This window comes from Carassius gibelio, chromosome B6, assembly GCF_023724105.1.
Source record: "Carassius gibelio isolate Cgi1373 ecotype wild population from Czech Republic chromosome B6, carGib1.2-hapl.c, whole genome shotgun sequence".
In the NCBI taxonomy this organism is placed as follows: Eukaryota; Metazoa; Chordata; class Actinopteri; order Cypriniformes; family Cyprinidae; genus Carassius; species Carassius gibelio.
Window position 1 is genome coordinate 20,369,789 of NC_068401.1, and position 19,924 is coordinate 20,389,712.

Below are 19,924 nucleotides of genomic sequence, written 5' to 3' on the forward strand. Positions count from 1 at the left end.
CATCTTTCCATTCATCCATCCATTCACATTACGCTTATCCTTTATAGGTCTTTTCATGGAATACTGGAGCACATCTTTGCATATTTCAGAATAAAGTCAGGGATAAAAATAACACAGAAGAAAAGTAATCAGCGTTGGTGGTAACACTTTACAAAGTAATGTACATAAAATATGTACAAGAAACCAATAATGCATTACTTCATTACAGTAATTACAACAATTTACAAGAATATAGAGCCTATATTTCAGTTATTTTTTTAAGTAATTAATGCCAGTTACTTTTTTTCCCATTTATCAACTGACAGCTTTCCTGTCCCAATGTTAAGAGAGAAACTGGGAGAATATGCACAGTTGCTGTGTAAAAATAATTAAATATGTCATTAACCGTGCTGTATTTTCTCCTGACCATTGATGATCCAATATAACCTATAATACTACTAAGCAAAAATGACTTTATATAAACATAACATTTGTGTTTCTTTTTATTTTTATTGCTGAAGGTTGTTGAACTACTTCTCCTGTCTCCTATTCTTCATGCAATCCAGAATGGCAGCACAACTGAAAGGCTTATTTGAGCTGCATCCTCTACTGTACAAATGTGAATTTCAAATGTACACATTTCATTCAGGCTGAGGCTTGTTTCTTTTACTTTTGGTGTAAAATGAGTTTTTACATTTTCCACAAATATAACTTTTTATATTAAAAACAAACGAGCAGGCCCAGCCCAGATTTAAAATGTAACATAAAAGTAATACGAAAGTAATGCACTACTTTCCATAAATGTAAAGCAATTAGGTGCCTTTTTAGGGAGTATAGCAATATTGTAATGCATTTACTTTAAAAAGTATCTTTCTCCAATACTGAAAATAATGGCACTTGTAACTTGATGAATACTCAATTGCCATTTAAAAAACAGCAGCAGACGAACACTTGCTAAAAAAGATTTGACAGATGTGGCCATGACAGATTTGAGAAATGACTCAACTCAACTTGAATTTTGACTTGGACTTAATCTCAGTAACTTGTGAACATGTTTTATTATATATACAAGGCTGTGAAGAGGAGTACATTTTAAAGTGGGGCCCCTTATAAGTTCCAGTTCAAGCCAGTCACATTTTTTAAGGGAATTAACACAATTTCTAACTCATTAACCTATGCGATTACCGCACACAAATGTGGCAGTATCTTCTACACACAACAAATACATGAAAAACATGAAAAATACAACATTATTCTTCCTTGAGAACATTTAGACTGAAGTTGTTACACACATATAATGTTTCGGCATTTGCTAGAGGCGTGGTTTATCATGGTTGACAGAAAATACGAAAGTTACTCAACACTAATTCATTTTGAGGGAGTTTTGGCTGTTTTTGGAAAAAAAACCTTTTATTTCAGTGTATCAGTATTGAGACTTTTTGTCAGTCCAGTTTGCCTCACAAGAATAATTCTTTGCATGGAATTGTCACGCCCTAGTGGTTAATGGCGGATGGAACCTGATCTGTCAACAGCTAGACATTAGACTCACAGCTCACATTTATAGAAGCCCAACTCACCCCACACAGACCTCATGTGAGACAAGTCCATTTGGTCATCAACTTTCCTGACAAGCCCCAACAGCTGCAGTCGAAGTCTGGTCTCTCAGCATAAATGCTAGGACACTGTCATTTGGCTCTTTTTATCCATGCACAAGCAGAGAGCTTCACAGAGACCTTAAGAATCAAGAACATTCTGGACTAGGTCTCTGTACTATACTGTTCTGATATTCAGTGATTCTTTCACTGTTTATCTTCATTAGAGTTATTTTCGTGTAAACGTTTCATTTTATTTGTCCATAAGCAGTGGGTTCTGGACAAAATGAAGAAGGAAACCAAGACAAAAATCTTGTTTTTTGTTATCACGGTGGGCTCAGTGTGCATGTTAACAGCGGTGGTGACAGACCACTGGGCCGTGTTGAGTCCTCGAGTGGAGCACGTAAACACAACATGTGAGGCAGCCCACTTTGGCCTTTGGAGACTTTGTAAGAAACACATCTATATTGAGGACAAGGAATTAATTGGTAAAGTTTGTGGACCTATCAGCTTGCCGGGGGGTAAGTGACAGATTATCTAATTATCAGGTGTTTTTTTTTTTATGCATTATAATTGTATGCATTATTTATAATGTTAATTTTGTACAAATATAATCAAAATTATCATACATAATTACAATTTATGTTTGACAACAAAACAGATTTTAGCCATGTAAAACACATGTAACAAAGACCTTTAGATTAATAGCTTTTAAGATTAGGAAAAAATATAGATCTAGTGTCTAGTGTTCTGTATAAATTCTGTCCAAATCCTATATGCTTTGCATAATTAATAATTCGTTTGTTGAGAGAATTAATGTGCAGAGCTGTAATCTAGGAAAATGTTAGCTACTTTGAAGATCCCAAAATTTAATATTTATATTTATAAAGTATAAAAAAATCCTCCTTATAAAAATGCATATCCAGAGTAATTATATTAGTGCTATCAAATGATTAATCGCATCCAAAATAAAAGTTTTTGTTTACATAAAATATGTGTGTACTGTGTATATTTATCATGTATATACAAATACACACACACACATGTATATATCTAAGAAAATATGTTTGGTTTCTATATTAAATTTATATATGATAAATAATGTTGTCAAACGATTTACATGCAAGTATTTTCTAAATATATTCTGTATGTGTTTGTGTATATATTTAATAAATATACAATACACATACATATATATATATATATAAGCAAAAACTTTTTTTTTGGATGCAAGTAATCACGGTTAATTGTTTGACAGCACTAATATGGTATAATTTATATGAATATATATATATATATATATATATATATATATATATATATATATATATATATATATATATACACACACACACACACACACACACACACACACACACACACACACATAATAAATATACACAGTACCCACACATATATTATGTCAACATAAAACTTTTATTTTGAATGTGATTAATTGCAATTAATCATTTGACAGCACTAAATGATATATAATCAGAGGTTTTCAAAGCGTCTTCACACAGAGAGTTGATAAATCTTTTATCCCTCCCTCAATCCATAGTCTTAGCCCTTAGTCAGGACCCATTGATGGTCTGCAGATCTAATGGGATTTCCCTATCCTTGGGACTTGTATAGGTGCTATGACAACTGCAGCATGGAGATCACTGCCAAAGTGGGAAAGCTGTAAGCAGAATGACAGGAAGTAGCTAATAGGTGTGGTGTGTCAGTGACTCTGAACCTTACAGACAAGATGTATTTTTATAATTAAACAAAGTAATTAAATTTGAATTTAAATTATTAAAATCTGAAATGAATGCTGCCTTTTTGGTATCATATCCCTAAAGCCCAGACACTTAACACTTACCATGTTAAACATACTGATCAGTAAAAGTGTAATATATATATATATATATATATATATATATATATATATATATATATATATATATATATATATATATATATATATATATATATATACATTGCCCCAAACTTTAAATCAGGCTTATACTTAAGCTTGAGTTTAACAGTTTAATTTAGTGGTTTAAAACATAGCAGCTGTGTGAGTACGTGTGTGATTGCCCTTGTAAATGTAGTCAGTAAAATCTATAATTAGGCCATGTAAATAGTCAGCTGTCCCAAGAGGGGAGATACTCTGAATTTAAGAGTGGTACAATTCCATTACTGTGACTGACGGTCACATCTGAGAGAACAGCATAGATGCCTGCCACCTTTTTCTCAACACAGACATTCTTATTGGCCCTCAGATAATACCACTTTGACTGTGGCCCAAATTCTCAGGAGACCCTATAAGAAAAAAGAGAGGCAAAAGGAGGCATTGATTCTATTTGAACATGAGAGGATGTGGTGGAACTAGCAGGTTGATTTGGAATTACAGGATGACAAAGACCTTTGGAAACATGTACATTAATATCTGCCATTATTACAGTCATTATTTTGAACATAGATCCATATGACAGTTTCAGGGAGTGCGTAATGAGTATTAGAAATAGGGTTGCAATCAGTTTTGGTCTGTGTCATATTAAAAACTATAAACATAAATTATTTTAGACATATGATATGTTTTAGCCCTCCTTGCCAATCACTGCATCAATAAAAGGCACATGATTCTACAGTTTGTTTATTATTTGGCACAACATGAAAGACTAGCTGAACATGCCATGCTGCATTACAGCTATCTATCAGTCATTTCTCTAAATAAAGCAACACCATCCCATGTGAACATCAGCAGATTGGAAGATTTTGTTAAAAGCATGTTCTCCTCTTTTTTGGACAGTGATTGTCTCATCAAAGCATAGCATACTTTGCCTTCTGCCTCATGTATTCAGTTTTGTCACATTTGCAGTCTCATGGAGCCAGCTCTTCAACAGTTGTCAAATATCTCAGCATTTATATTTAGCTGCTCATAAAATTACACGGGACATAAAATAAAAAAATAAAAATAAAAACTCTGCAGTTGCCACTTAAGGCAACAGGTGACTCACACAAGAATTCTTTTGAGGGGCAATAAGCCCTGGCTAATAATTAATTAAAAATGAAATTATATTTATGCATTCAGGCTATCAATTTTTAGCTATCATGTTATCCCGGTGAATCAAACCACCAACCTTGATAGCGCAATGCTCTACCAATTGAGCTACAGGAACATAATAAAACATATTCACTTAAATATTCATATATCAGGTTTATTTAAAAGGTATTAAAAATAATAATGTTAATGTAATTAATATATAATTAATTAATATTTTTACCCTTTAGAAATGAACTGCTCTTACTTCAGACACTTCACACCAGGGGAAGATTCTGAGATCTTTGAAGTTAAAACTCAGAGAGGTGAGTTCAAACCAACGGTGTGCACTGTGCACCATAACATCTGCTATATGTACTGTACAGGGTGATGAAATGAAAAATAAACACAGGTATAGTGAACAGTATATTATACTAGGTTTTATTATATTTGAAAATCATTGTCATTGTAGCTATTGCTGATTTATCTACTCAGAATACAACATCTCAGCAGCTGCCATAGCTATCTTCAGTCTTCTCTTCATGATTCTGGGCACATTGTGTGTGTTGGGTTCCCTCAGAAAGGGAAAGGACTATCTGTACAAGCCTGCTGGCATGTTCTTTGCTTTTGCAGGTAGGATGGAGCATCTAATCATTCTCTTACAAATAATTTATTTGATACACTGCGTTTTAGAAAATTGTATTACCAAAATGTTGTATACAAAAAAGGCATTTAGACACTTGTTAGAATGCCATTGAATTAGATAACAGTAAACATTTATTTGAATGAAAGTTAGTACAAAAACACTTTGCTATTAAAATATTTCAAAAATTAAAAAAAGATACTTTTTGAGGGCACTGTACATTGATTTTCATATATTTTCTGTCCTCAGGTCTTTGTGCCATCATCTCAGTAGAGGTAATGCGTCAGTCAGTCAAAAGGATGATAGAAAGTGAGGAGACTATCTGGATCGAGTATTACTATTCCTGGTCTTTTGCGTGTGCATGCACAGGTTTTGTACTGCTCCTCCTCAGTGGAATTGGTCTGTTGGTGGTCTCCATGCCACATATGCCTAGAAATCCCTGGGAAACCTGCATGGACGCTGAGCCTGAACAAATATAGAGCAGGAATCCCAGATTCCAGCAGGTAAAGCACTGTCTCAAAATATATCTAGACCTCTTTGATACAATGTCAGAGATTGACAAACAGAGGTCATACATCTTAAAAAGCTCAGTAGCTTCCCCCACTGCGTACAGGCATTGAGGAATAAAGGTGTGTAACACACCTTTTATTGTACATTCAACTATGCCAGCAAGAAGCCAAGCTTTTCAATCTTTACATTTTTATTATTTACATATATTTAATATTTAACATCCTTTTTTGTAAAATCTTTGAGATGTAATATGAAGAGTGCAGCTGGCATCGTGCAGCTGGAACTTTTATATAATAATGCTATACATTAACAGAAATACAGGGAAGGTTTATGACAATGGGATGGTTTAAATTGAGAAGTGATTGTTAGCGTGAAGGATTGAAAAATTATTAACATCTGACTAGCATATGTTCAGAAGCTGATGTAACAGGAAAAGTTAATCTGCACTAATTTGTCAGTGAATAGTGCAATGGCATAATGCCACAATATTCTTCTCCAGAAAGCAAAATTCATATCCTGTAAATGCATTTTATTTTATTTTCTAAGATGGTTGGTTTTTTGATTAATTAATCTCATTTTATTGATAGCCATTTTAACAATATTTCTCTATTGCTTGGGCACAGTGATGCTTTCAACTGCCCTGAGCTGAATGCAAATGCTTGGTCTGCTGTGGTTACTGAATACTTGGCCTGACATTTTGGAATAATTTCAGATCTTGCAGGTGCAAAGAAAAATGGCATCAATATCACTCTTATGTGAAAAAGTTAAATTATTCTGAGACTTTCCAAGTCTACAGCTTCCTGAAATGTACCCACAAACTATGTTTACAAGCTTGAAATGTATTGGTGTGCTAAGTATTTTTTTTAGAAGAACATGCTTCTGTGATTTGTAATTTATAACCCTCTTAGGAACAGGTAAATTTTTGGGTTTGCACAAATTTGGTTTATGTTTCCAGCTGTAACCTGTAGATCAGAAAAAAATCGTGACCATATTTTTGGGTGGTGATTCACTCTGTTTAGAAAAAAGATCTTAACAAAAAATGTATTTGGATTCAGCAGGCTTTTCGACAATAAATTAAATTCTATAGAATCTTCTAAACTTAAAGCTTAGTGGGCTTAAAAAGTCTTATTAGACCTGGAACTTTTTTGTAAACTTGGCAACTGGATGTAGAAAGTGGGAATTACTGTCACTGACAAACACCAATAGGGTTTCATAGCCTTGTGGGCAGTTCTTGGACAACAAAAGTTTTAGAGCCTTCTTGCTTGTGGTCCTTTCCTTTTTTCTTTCCTCTCCTATCAATTCCTGTCATTGCCATTGCTAAAAAGAGGGGTGAGCATACTGACAACATTTTTAGTTTTGTAATGGCAGTAAGAGAGTTTGTAGTTGTCTCACCACACGTTGAGGCAAAAACAAACAAACAAACAAAAAACTATTTAAGAAAGAAAAAAAAAACATTTTTAATTTGAAACCTTTGTAATTATGTATTTTGATGTTATTTGCATGTGGAACAAGAGACCGTGGATTTTGGATCATGTTATGCAGCCCAGCAGAATACATGCATTTCTGCTATTACAACCTTATGTCATGCATTTCTAATAAAAAAGTAAGTAACTCCAATGTTCATGTCAATGTTCATTCTGTCTCCTTTACTGTGATTTATTTAAAAAAAGATTCACTTTAATGTACACCATGCACCAGAGGTTTTGATGTTTTTAGATAAAATAGCAATATTTATTTAGCTGTTTATATACTACATAATATTATCTAGGCATAGTTTAACAGTCACAGTTTAGGTTTCCATTTTATGAACAACAGCTGAAAGATAGCTGTCTGATCTGCCTGCTATTTATTGTCTTTCTTTAAGAACTGCATGAACCACTAATTATGTTTACCATTCATTTTACTACTGTACAAATTTGACTCCATAGCTAAAAAAAGAAAACATTTGTCAACCAGTAATTCATACTTTATGTAAAGTATACTAAAGTCAAATGAACCAGTAATATAATTTGTAATTACTTACAAATGAAAAACAATTTCATAGAAACCAAGTTGATAGTAAGTATGTGATATATTAAAGTGTCTCAAATGAGTAAGTATGTGATATATTAAAGTGTCTCAAATGTATTTAACTCTGGTGAGACTTAATCTTCATCCACTGGCATTTTCTGGCATTTTCCTTGCACATTTTAGAGGGAGTAGAGTTTTGGTAAGGGATTCTTGGCAGTACTGTGTGGCAAACAAAAGAATCTGTTCTACGACATTGGTTACTTTCACTTTCATTTTAGCGTGATTTCTGGGTGGAGTGTGTCAATTAACGGCGGAAGGAAGTTGTATTTAAAGGGAGCGTGTCATACCTGAATCAGAAGCGGCAATAATGGGGCTACATGAAAATGGATTATGTGATGTGTGTGGTGTATCTGAAAATGTATTTCATGTATTATTTATTTGTAGTAAGTATAATATTTTCCGGGATGTATTGTTCAGTCATCTGAAGAATGGAGAGGATAGAATGAAGAATGAGGATATTTTAGGAAATGGATTAATGGATAGACAGATGTATAGAGCACTAATTACGTTTATAGCTATATGATTCAGGTTTGGCATTTAGAATATGATATACTTGAAATGTTGAACCTGCCATGGGGGCTGAGTGTGGACGGAGGAGCTGAACACGCAGCGCCGGATGAAGCAGGTATTGCAGGTATGATAAATAATTATGATGTATGTGGGATGATAGAGTAGGGTTCAACCTGGAAACATAGTTAATGGTCCAATTGTGAAAGAAGGAAGAGGAAATAGTTTTAAACTTCAGACTTATCACCCAAGGATAATTTGCCACCCAACACAGTATGTGGCGATAATGCTCCTTTGGAGTTAATCGCCATTAAACAAGAAGAAGAAGAAGAATCAGAAGCGTCGACTACGCTGGAACCAAGGGGCAAGGAACTCGACCGGAAGTTGAAGTCGGGTGGGGGCTGCCATCTTTTAGCAGAACTTCACTTGCGTTAGCATTCCCATTGACTCCCATTCATTTTGGCGTCACTTTGACAGCAAATAACTTTACATCTGAGGCGTTTTAAGACTCTGTTTGTCCATTATTTATTTCTAAAGATACACGACAATGCAGACATGGGGACTTGTGACTTGGTGACTTGGACTCGAGTCGACTCGAGTCGCTATTTTTAGGACTTGAGACTTGACTCGGACTTGGAAGTTAAAGACTCGGGACTTGACTTGACTTGAGACACGATGACTTGAATGACTTGAGTGTTAATTACATCATGTTTTCATTTTGAATATAAAATATATAAATTATTTTTTAAAATAAAGTTGATTACTCAGCTGGAGCGCAGGCTGAGAATAGCGTCGTGACTGGATCAGGACAGTATCATCAGTCATGCCCTCTCTACCTTACACACACCACGCCCACTTAAATCAGATATCACATCACATCAACATGTCAGCCTGAGAGGTACCGAGGGTCATCGCTTTTGTCTTCAATAGTTCGCGACTAAAAACGCGTGGAAAACGCTAGTCGCGCCGCTTTCTACTTCTTTCCAAAGCGCTCGGGCAGAAGTGCTCCTGGGGCGTCTGTTGTTGCTAAGCATCCATGACACGCTCTCTCTCAATGAAAACGCGGAAATTTCAGCAAAGGGTAAATGGATTTGCAGCACTAAAAATCGCTCGCAGTAGCTCTGCTACTAAATTCATTTCAAAATGACAATCCATATACAGCTATGAACAGCTGTTCCTTCATCTTAAATGAGCTTTCAACGTTGATACGAGAAAGGATGAAGCTGATTGGTTAGTTATTGTCACATGACCTGCGGTGCGCTTGCGGCATTCTGAAAAGTTTAGATGTTGAGCGCGTTGCTTCCATTATGAGCGCGCATACCGCGCGCCTACATTGGAAATAACGAACTTGCGCGCACAAAAGACGTGATGTGAACAGCCCCTAATGATCCGCTAGCAGGCCTTCAAAAAAACGTATTCCAGGGGCGGCGCTAGGGTTGGGCTAAGGGGGCATAAGCCCCGAATATTTTGTTACCTTGTCTTTCTCATAGAGCAAAACAATTAATCAGAAAAACAAATGTAGCTGCCGCGATTACCCAATCATGACAAGTGCATATTACATACATATATATAAATATATATATATATATATATATATATATATATATATATATATATATATATATATATATATGCAGTGCATAATATAAATTTTCAGTTGTTTCATACTTTTTTGTTATGTACAGTACAGACCAAAAGTTTGGACACACCTTCTCATTCAAAGAGTTTTCTTTATTTTCATGACTATTGACTATTGTAGAGTCACACTGAAGGCATCAAGGGCGATTTGAGCAAGAAGGAGAGTGATGGGGTGCTGCGCCAGATGACCTGGCCTCCACAGTCACCGGACCTGAACCCAATCCAGATGGTTTAGGGGTGAGCTGGACCACAGACAGAAGGCAAAAGATCCAACAAGTGCTAAGCATCTCTCGGGGAACTCCTTCAAGACTGTTGGAAGACCATTTCAGGTGACTACCTCTTGAACCTCATCAAGAGAATGCCAAGAGTGTGCAAAGCAGTAATCAAAGCAAAAAGTGGCTACTTTGAAGAACCAAGAATATTACATATTTTCGGTTGTTTCACACTTTTTTGTTATGTATATAATTCCATATATAATTCCACATGTGTTAATTCATAGTTTTGAGAAGGTGTGTCCAAACTTTTGGTCTGTACTGTACATAACAAAAAAGTATGAAACAACTGAAAATACGTCATATTTATATTCTATTCTCTGAGAGAGAGAGTGTGTGAGAGAGAGAGAGAGAGAGAGAGAGAGGAGAAATGTAACAGTTTAATGTTGTATGTAAACTGTGTTTGAGAGAGAGAGAGAGAGAGAGAGAGAGAGAGAGAGAGGTGTTCAGAGAGGAGTCTGTTGGATGTTTAGTTTTATGGACTCAATGTTGAAAATGTAAAACATTTCAAACACTGTTGGCAGAAGTGAAAAATAAATAATTTTAGGAAGTTACAATTTTGTTTGATTCCATGATGTATTTTACTGAACATGAGTATTTACAATGCAAATCCATATTATTTTAATTTACTGACAGTTACTTATATCTTGTCTTTTAACTTTATTAAGATCAGATTCTGCAGGTAAAATAACAATATTAAGGTGACTTGACTTGAACTTGACTTGACATAGCTTGTGACTTGACTTGACTTGCCCAAGAAAAAAATACTTGGGACTTACTTGAGACTTGACAGGAGGAGAAGCTCGCAGGCAATTAACTTAATATGGCGTACTGGCGTTACATTTTAAAATACTATACAAAATAATTAATCAGAATACTTACTCCTGCTCACTCACGACAAAGAACTCCCCGCTCAAGCTCGCCGTCTCTGCAAGATTAACGATGGCAGTTTGCACGCACAGCCACTTAGAAGATTTACATCTGGCAGACAGGTCGTCAAGCTTCGTTTGAGTCTGCGCGTCAGAAACGGAAGTGCTAAAAAACGTTAAAACTGGGCTTCATTTGTCTCAATTGAGTTCCAATGGGGTCGCTGTGTCCATTTCTTTTACTGTCTATGGCTGGAACACGGCGGGCGGTGGATAGAGTGGTGACGTGGATAGGCGGCAAGGAGACAGCTGATCTGTGACTGGAGTGTGCATGGTAGGAAGTGGAGTAGAATCCGGTAGCGATCCGGAAATGGAGGATAAAAATTTTGGCGCGGAAGGTGGAGATAGTGAATGGAGTACAGTAGGAAATCGGAAAAGGAAGAAAAATAGAAGAAATGAATCGGAAACTGAAAGTGAGAATGGATTACACGTGACAAGGGAAAGGAAAGAAGGGTTTAAGGTATTGTTGAAATTAGATGCTCGATCTTTCAGTGTCATTAATCCACTGAAATTATCTAAAGTGATTAAGGAAAAAATAGGACTGGTTGAAAGTGTGAAGAAGTTGAGGGATGGTAGATTGATTATATATTGTAAGGACACTAGACAACAGAAAAAGGCTCTAGAAATTAAAACGATCATGGGACAGGGTGTGAATTGTTCAGTTCAAGAAGAAAAGAAATGGGTTAAAGGAGTAATTACAGGGATCCCTACTGATGTAACAGAGGAAAAGATTAAGAAAGGTCTTACGGGAGGCCAAGGGCGTAACTTTGGGTCTACCATTGGGGGGGGGGGGGGGGGTTACACTCGCGGCATATGAATAATTTTCTTGTGTAAAAGGTAACATGCTAATTTACACTACAGATTATTTAAAATATGATACTATCTTTCTTGCTGGCAAATGAAATTAATAAAGAAAACGAACAAAAGTATTCATTCTGAATATTTCATATTATTTTAATCTGAATGATGTTATGATATTAAGGGGGTTATATTAGTTGGATCTGATTTTTGGGGGGGTCATGACCCCCGTAACCCCCCTACAAATTACGCGCATGCGGGAGGCGCAGTAATTGGCGTGAAAAGACTGAAATGTAATAGAAACAATGAAAGGGGAGATAGTTTATCAGTGATGATTCAGTTTGATGAGGATATGCTGCCAAGTAAAGTCTTTTTAGGATTTATGAGTTTCTCGGTTAAGCTTTACGTACCCCCTCCACTAGTTACAAATGCCAAAAATTTGGACATGTAGCGGCTGTATGCAGAGGTAAACAAAGGTGTGCGAGATGCGGTGGAGAGCATGAATATGGCAAATAAGAGCAAGGAGTTGATCCCAAGTGTTGTAATTGTGGAGGGGAGCATAGTGCGGGATATGGAGGATGTGAGGTGAGGAAAAATGCAGCTCAAGTGCAAAATGTAAGAATAAAGGAAGGATTGTCATATTCGGAGGCGGTGAAGAAAGTAGGAAATACTTTGGAATCAGGGGATAAAAGTAAAGGAATTCCTCAACAAAAGATGGAAACGGCTCAGGGAAAAACTAAAGAGAACTTTGGGATTAAGAGTAATGTGGCATTTGTAACCTTTATAGCTGAAGTGGTGAACTGTTCTGCGCAAACAGAAAGCCGGACTGAAAGAATCAGAATAATAATAAAAGCAGCTGAAAAATATCAAGAGATTGAGGGAATTTCTGTGGAAATGATTAGTGAAAAATTAAAGATGCAGTTAACAAATACGCAAGCAGGATGTGGTGGTTCATAATGGTGCTTTTAATATTTCAGTGGAATGCGAGAAGCTTAATTGCTAATGGACAATAGTTTAAAAAATTCATCTCTGATCTTGATAAAAGACCAGATATTATATGTATACAGGAGACATGGCTTAAACCTCAGTTAAATTTTGTTTTGCAAGGGTATCAATTAATTAGGAAAGATAGGAAAAATTGTAATGGAGGTGGGGTAGCAACATTTATAAAACAAGGGGTGGGATACAGGAATGTAGAAGTGAGTGAGGATCAAGAGGTGTTGATGATGGAAGTATGGGAAGGGAATCGAAGTATAAAAATAATTAATTTTTATAATCCATGTGAAAAGCTATGTAAGAATGCAATGGAAAAAATAAGAGGTAATACTAATCAGAAGGTAGTATGGTGTGGTGATTTTAACGCACATAATACATTATGGGGGAGTGTTAAAACAGATTACAATGGGTTAATAGTGGAAGAAATGCTAGATTGGGGACAGTTAGTATGTATTAATAATGGAAATATAACAAGAATAGATGTGAGTAACGGGCGTAATTCAGCATTAGATATTACTCTAGTTTCAGAAGATCTAGCTAGAAAATGTGAATGGAGTGTAAGCAAGCAAAGTTAAATGGGAAGTGATCATTTTCCAATATGGTGTCAAATTGGTGTGGATATTGTACAAACTGTGGTGGAGAGAATGCCAAGATGGAAATTTATGGGAGCTAATTGGGAGCTTTTTAAAGAACTGTGTAATAACAATATGAACGAAATGGGAGAAATTGAAGAAATAGAAGAGTTAAGTATGAAAGTAATTAAAGTGTTAAGAAATACGGCAGAGGAGGTAATAGGAAAAAAGAAAACTATAACTAGTAGAAAAGCAGTCCCGTGGTGGAATGAAAAATGTAGTAAGGCAGTGAGGGAAAGAAATAAAGCAATGAAGAAAGCCAGAAAATCTGTATTGTGTACTGATTACATTATTTTTAAGAGAGCTCAGGCTATGGTAAGGAGAGAAATAAGAATAGCAAAAAGAATGTTCTGGAGAGAATATTGCAATAGAATAGGGGAAGACATTGAAATAAATGAGGTTTGGAACACGATTAGGAAGATGGGAGGGATCCAGAGAAATATTAATATTCCAGTTTTAGTAGGTAGGACATGGGAAAATATCGATAAAAGATAGTGATAAAGCAGAGATGTTAGTGGAAGCATTTGTAAAGGTGCATAGTAATGATAATATTACAGATAATATGAATCAATCAATCAATCACCTTTATTTATATAGTGCTTTAAACAAAATACATTGCGCCAAAGCACTGAATAACATTCATTTGGAAAACAGTGTCTCAATAATGCAAAATGATAGTTAAAGGCAGTTCATCATTGAATTCAGTTATGTCATCTCTGTTCAGTTGAAATAGTGTCTGTTTTAATTTGCAATCAAGTCAATGATATCGCTGTAGATGAAGTGACCCCAACTAAGCAAGCCAGAGGCGACAGCGGCAAGGAACCGAAACTCCATCGGTGACAGAATGGAGAAAAAAACCTTGGGAGAAACCAGGCTCAGTTGGGGGGCCAGTTCTCCTCTGACCAGACGGAACCAGTAGTTCAATTCCAGACTGCAGCAAAGTCAGATTGTGCAGAAGAATCATCTGTTTCCTGTGGTCTTGTCCTGGTGCTCCTCTGAGACAAGGTCTTTACAGGGGATCTGTATCTGGGGCTCTAGTTGTCCTGGTCTCCGCTGTCTTTCAGGGCAGTAGAGGTCCTTTCTAGGTGCTGATCCACCATCTGGTCTGGATACGTACTGGATCCGGGTGACTGCAGTGACCCTCTGATCTGGACACAGACTGGATCTGGTGGCCACGGTGACCTCGGAACAAGAGAGAAACAGACAAATATTAGCGTAGATGCCATTCTTCTAATGATGTAGAAAGTACGGTGTTATGTGAAGTGTTCCGGTTCCAGTTTACCTAATTAATGCAGCCTAAAAATCCTTTAACGGATTTGGATATTAAAAGCATATTAGTATGTTATGTGTATGCCAGGTTAAAGAGATGGGTCTTTAATCTAGATTTAAACTGCAAGAGTGTGTCTGCCTCCCGAACAATGTTAGGTAGGTTATTCCAGAGTTTAGGCGCCAAATAGGAAAAGGATCTGCCGCCCGCAGTTGATTTTGATATTCTAGGTATTATCAAATTGCCTGAGTTTTGAGAACGTAGCGGACGTAGAGGAGTATAATGTAAAAGGAGCTCATTCAAATACTGAGGTGCTAAACCATTCAGGGCTTTATAAGTAATAAGCAATATTTTAAAATCTATACAATGTTTGATAGGGAGCCAGTGCAGTGTGGACAGGACCGGGCTAATATGGTCATACTTCCTGGTTCTAGTAAGAACTCTTGCTGCTGCATTTTGGACTAGCTGTAGTTTGTTTACCAAGCGTGCAGAACAACCACCCAATAAAGCATTACAATAGTCTAACCTTGAAGTCATAAATGCATGGATTAACATTTCTGCATTTGACATTGAGAGCATAGGCCGTAATTTAGATATATTTTTGAGATGGAAAAATGCAGTTTTACAAATGCTAGAAACGTGGCTTTCTAAGGAAAGATTGCGATCAAGTAGCACACCTAGGTTCCTAACTGATGACGAAGAATTGACAGAGCAACCATCAAGTCTTAGACAGTGTTCTAGGTTATTACAAGTAGAGTTTTTAGGCCCTATGATTAACACCTCTGTTTTTTCTGAATTTAGCAGTAAGAAATTACTCGTCATCCAATTTTTTATATCGACTATGCATTCCATTAGTTTTTCAAATTGGTGTGTTTCACCGGGCTGCGAGGAAATATAGAGCTGCGTATCATCAGCATAACAGTGAAAGCTAACACCATGTTTCCTGATGATATCTCCCAAGGGTAACATATAAAGCGTGAAGAGTAGCGGCCCTAGAACTGAGCCTTGAGGTACTCCATACTGCACTTGTGATCGATATGATACATCTTCATTCACTGCTACGAACTGATGGCGGTCATATAAGTACGATTTAAACCATGCTAATGCACTTCCACTGATGCCAACAAAGTGTTCAAGTCTATGCAAAAGAATGTTGTGGTCAATTGTGTCAAACGCAGCACTAAGATCCAATAAAACTAATAGAGAGATACACCCACGATCAGATGATAAGAGCAGATCATTTGTAACTCTAAGGAGAGCAGTTTCAGTACTATGATACGGTCTAAATCCTGACTGGAAATCCTCACATATACCATTTTTCTCTAAGAAGGAATATAATTGTGAGGATACCACTTTTTCTAGTATCTTGGACAGAAAAGGGAGATTCGAGATTGGTCTATAATTAACTAGTTCTCTGGGGTCAAGTTGTGGCTTTTTTATGAGAGGCTTAATAACAGCCAGTTTGAAGGTTTTGGGGACATATCCTAATGACAATGAGGAATTAATAATAGTCAGAAGAGGACCTATGACTTCTGGAAGCACCTCTTTTAAGAGCTTAGATGGTATAGGGTCTAACATACATGTTGTAAGTTTAGATGATTTAACAAGTTTATACAATTCTTCCTCTCCTATAGTAGAGAATGAGTGGAACTGTTCCTCAGGGGGTCTATAGTGCACTGTCTGATGCGAAACTGTAGCTGACGGCTGAATGGTTGCAATTTTATCTCTAATAGTATCGATTTTAGAAGTAAAGTAGTTCATAAAGTCATTACTGCTGTGGTGTTGGGAAATGTCAACACTTGTTGAGACTTTATTTTTCGTTAATTTAGCCACTGTATTGAATAAATACCTGGGGTTATGTTTGTTTTCTTCTAAAAGAGAAGAAAAGTAATCAGATGTAGCAGTTTTTAATGCTTTTCTGTAGGATATGCTACTTTCCCGCCAAGCAATACGAAATACCTCTAGTTTTGTTTTCCTCCAGCTGCGCTCCATTTTTCGGGCTGCTCTCTTTAGGGTGCGAGTATGCTCATTATACCATGGTGTCAAACTGTTTTCCTTAACCTTTCTTAAGCGTAAAGGAGCAACTGTATTTAAAGTGCTAGAAAAGAGAGAGTCCATAGTTTCTGTTACATCATCAAGTTGTTCTGAGGTTTTGGATATGCTAAGGAATTCGGATACATCAGGAAGATAACTTAAAAAGCAGTCTTTTGTGGTAGAAGTGATGGTTCTTCGATACTTGTAACAAGAAGTAGAATTTACAATTTTGGCTATATGAAGTTTACACAGAACTAAATAATGATCTGAGATATCATCACTTGGCTGAATAATTTCAACACTATCAACATCAATTCCATGTGACAGTATTAAATCTAGAGTATGATTTCGACAATGAGTAGGTCCTGAAACGTGTTGTCTAACACCAATAGAGTTCAGAATGTCTATAAATGCTGATCCCAATACATCTTTTTCATTATCGACATGGATATTAAAATCACCAACTATTAAGACTTTATCTGCAGCCAGAACTAACTCGGATGTAAAATCACCAAACTCTTTAATAAAGTCTGTATGGTGCCCTGGTGGCCTGTATACAGTAGCCAGTACAAACATAACAGGGGATTTATCATTAACATTGGTTTCTCTGGATAATGTTATATGAAGCACCATTACTTCAAACGAGTTATACTTGAAGCCTGTCCTCTGAGAAATCCTGAAAACGTTGTTATAAATTGAAGCAACTCCTCCCCCTTTGCCTTTTAGACGCGGCTCGTGTTTATAACAATAATCTTGGGGGGTGGACTCATTTAAAATAATGTAATCATCAGGTTTTAGCCAGGTTTCTGTCAAGCAGAGCACATCTATATTATGATCAGTTATCATATTATTTACAAAAAGTGTTTTCGTAGAAATGGATCTGATATTCAATAAGCCAATTTTTATCATTTGTTTATCCATATTGCATTTGTTTTTTATTTGTTGAACCTCAATTAAATTGTTAACCTTAACTTGGTTTGGACGTTTTTTGTATTTTCTAGTTCGTGGAACAGACACAGTCTCTATAGTGTGATATCTAGGTGAAAGAGTCTCTATGTGCTGAGAATTAACTGACCTCTGTGACGGGAGGCAGCTAGCAGACGGTCGGTTTAGCCAGTCTGTCTGCTTCCTGACCTGGGCCCCAGTTAGTCAAGTATAAACACTAAGACTATTTGCCATATTTCTAGACAGAAGAGTGGCGCCACCCCAGGAGGGATGAAGACCATCTCTTTTAAACAGGTCAGGTCTGCCCCAAAAGCTCGTCCAATTGTCTATATAACCTATGTTATTCTGTGGGCACCACTTAGACATCCAGCCATTGAGTGATGACAATCTGATATGCATCTCATCACCACGGTAAGCAGGGAGGGGACCAGAGCATATTACAGTGTCTGACATCGTGCTTGCAAGTTCACACACCTCTTTAAAGTTATTTTTAGTGATCTCCGACTGGCGAAGTCGAACATCATTAGCGCCGGCATGAATAACAATCTTACTGTATTTACGTTTAGCATTAGCCAGCACTTTTAAATTTGCCAAGATGTCAGGCGCTCTGGCTCCCGGTAAACATTTGACTATGGTGGCTGGTGTCTCTATATTCACGTTCCGTACAATAGAATCACCAATAACTAGAGCACATTCATCAGGTTTCTCAGTGGGTGCATCACTGAGTGGGGAGAACCTGTTTAATGTTTTGATCGGAACAGAAGAGCGGTGTTTTGACCCACGACTACGCTGCCTCACCGTCACCCAGTTGCCCTGCTGCAGGGGCTCTGCTGGAACCGGACAATGTACAGGAATCCCTGAGCTAGACGCATCCAAAGCCGTATCTAGAGCCCTAACATTCTTACTGTCCTCAATTAAAGTTTGGATGCGTGTCTCTAATTCTGAAATCTTCTCTGTCAGCCTAACTATTTCCCTGCATTTATCACATGTGAATCCCTCATCAGCGACAGAGATAGATAAACTGTACATGTGGCAAGAGGTGCAAATAACAATTGTAGGAGAAGCCATTACTCACCGTGCTTGATGAAATATTCTTACTGCGGTTGTTTGATATGAAGAAGTATAGGGAACAGAAAGTGAAAGAGAATGAGCATATATATGAAAAGAAGATTCCGTCAGGCAGTAGCGTAGACTCAACATTTACTTTATATGAGTTAAAGAGAGCACTTGTAGGGGTTAAACATACTTCCCCAGGAAAGGATGAAATCTGTTATGAGATGATTAAGCAATTGTCAGATGGATCATTGAATATAATTTTAAGACTTTTTAATAAAATTTGGGATTCAGGGAATATTCATGTGAGTTGGAAACATGGAGTAATAGTGCCAATCTCTAAACCTGGAAAAGATCATTCCCAGCCAGTTAGTTATAGACCAATTGCATTGACATCCGATTTATGCAAACTTATGGAACGGATGGTTATGAATAGGTTGACGTATGAAATGGAGAGTAAAAGTATGTTGTCAGCATGTCAAAGCGGATTTAGAAAAAGGCGAAATACAATGGATTCAATTCTGAGTTTGGAGGCAGAAATTCGAAAAGCTCAAGTTAATAAAGAAATGTTGGTGGGAGTCTTTTTCGATGTTGAAAAGGCTTATGATATGTTGTGGAAAGAAGGGCTGTTAATGAAATTGGAAAGTTTGGGAATTGAGGGAAAGATGTATAACTGGATTTCAAGTTTTTTGTTTGGAAGAACGATTCAAGTTAGAGTAGGGTCTGCATATTCTAGGATTCTCTCAATTGAGAATGGAACTCCCCAGGGAAGTGTGAGCAGCCCTATTCTTTTCAACTTAATGATTAATGATATATTTAGTAATATTGAGACTGGAATAGGAAGATCATTGTATGCAGACGACGGGGCATTGTGGAAAAGGGGGCGTAATAGGCTATTTGTAGAGAATAAAATGCAAAAAGCAGTGAAGGAGGTGGAGAAATGGGCAAATAGCTGGGGTTTTCGATTTTCTGTGGTAAAAACACAAGTAATTTGTTTTTCAAATAAGAAAAATAATCCTATGTTAAATATTAAA

At 36.6% G+C, this 19,924-nt stretch overlaps 1 protein-coding gene across 1 annotated transcript; it reads left to right on the forward strand.

The window, feature by feature from the left end:
• The first annotated feature begins 1,631 nt into the window (after positions 1–1,631).
• On the forward strand, positions 1,632–7,369 carry cacng1a (calcium channel, voltage-dependent, gamma subunit 1a). Its single transcript, XM_052559627.1, has 4 exons — positions 1,632–2,092; positions 4,851–4,925; positions 5,095–5,232; positions 5,492–7,369. Exons 1-4 carry the CDS (start codon positions 1,858–1,860, stop codon positions 5,719–5,721), a joined length of 678 nt encoding a protein of 225 aa, XP_052415587.1. The 5' UTR covers positions 1,632–1,857; the 3' UTR covers positions 5,722–7,369.
• The last annotated feature ends 12,555 nt before the right edge of the window (positions 7,370–19,924 follow it).

Coding starts and splice junctions, on each gene's coding strand:
- cacng1a (XM_052559627.1), top strand. CDS start 1,858: ATGAAGAAGGAAACCAAGACAAAAATCTTGTTTTTTGTTATCACGGTG. Junction 2,093..4,850: donor ACCTATCAGCTTGCCGGGGG/GTAAGTGACAGA, acceptor TTTACCCTTTAG/AAATGAACTGCTCTTACTTC. Junction 5,233..5,491: donor CATGTTCTTTGCTTTTGCAG/GTAGGATGGAGC, acceptor TTCTGTCCTCAG/GTCTTTGTGCCATCATCTCA.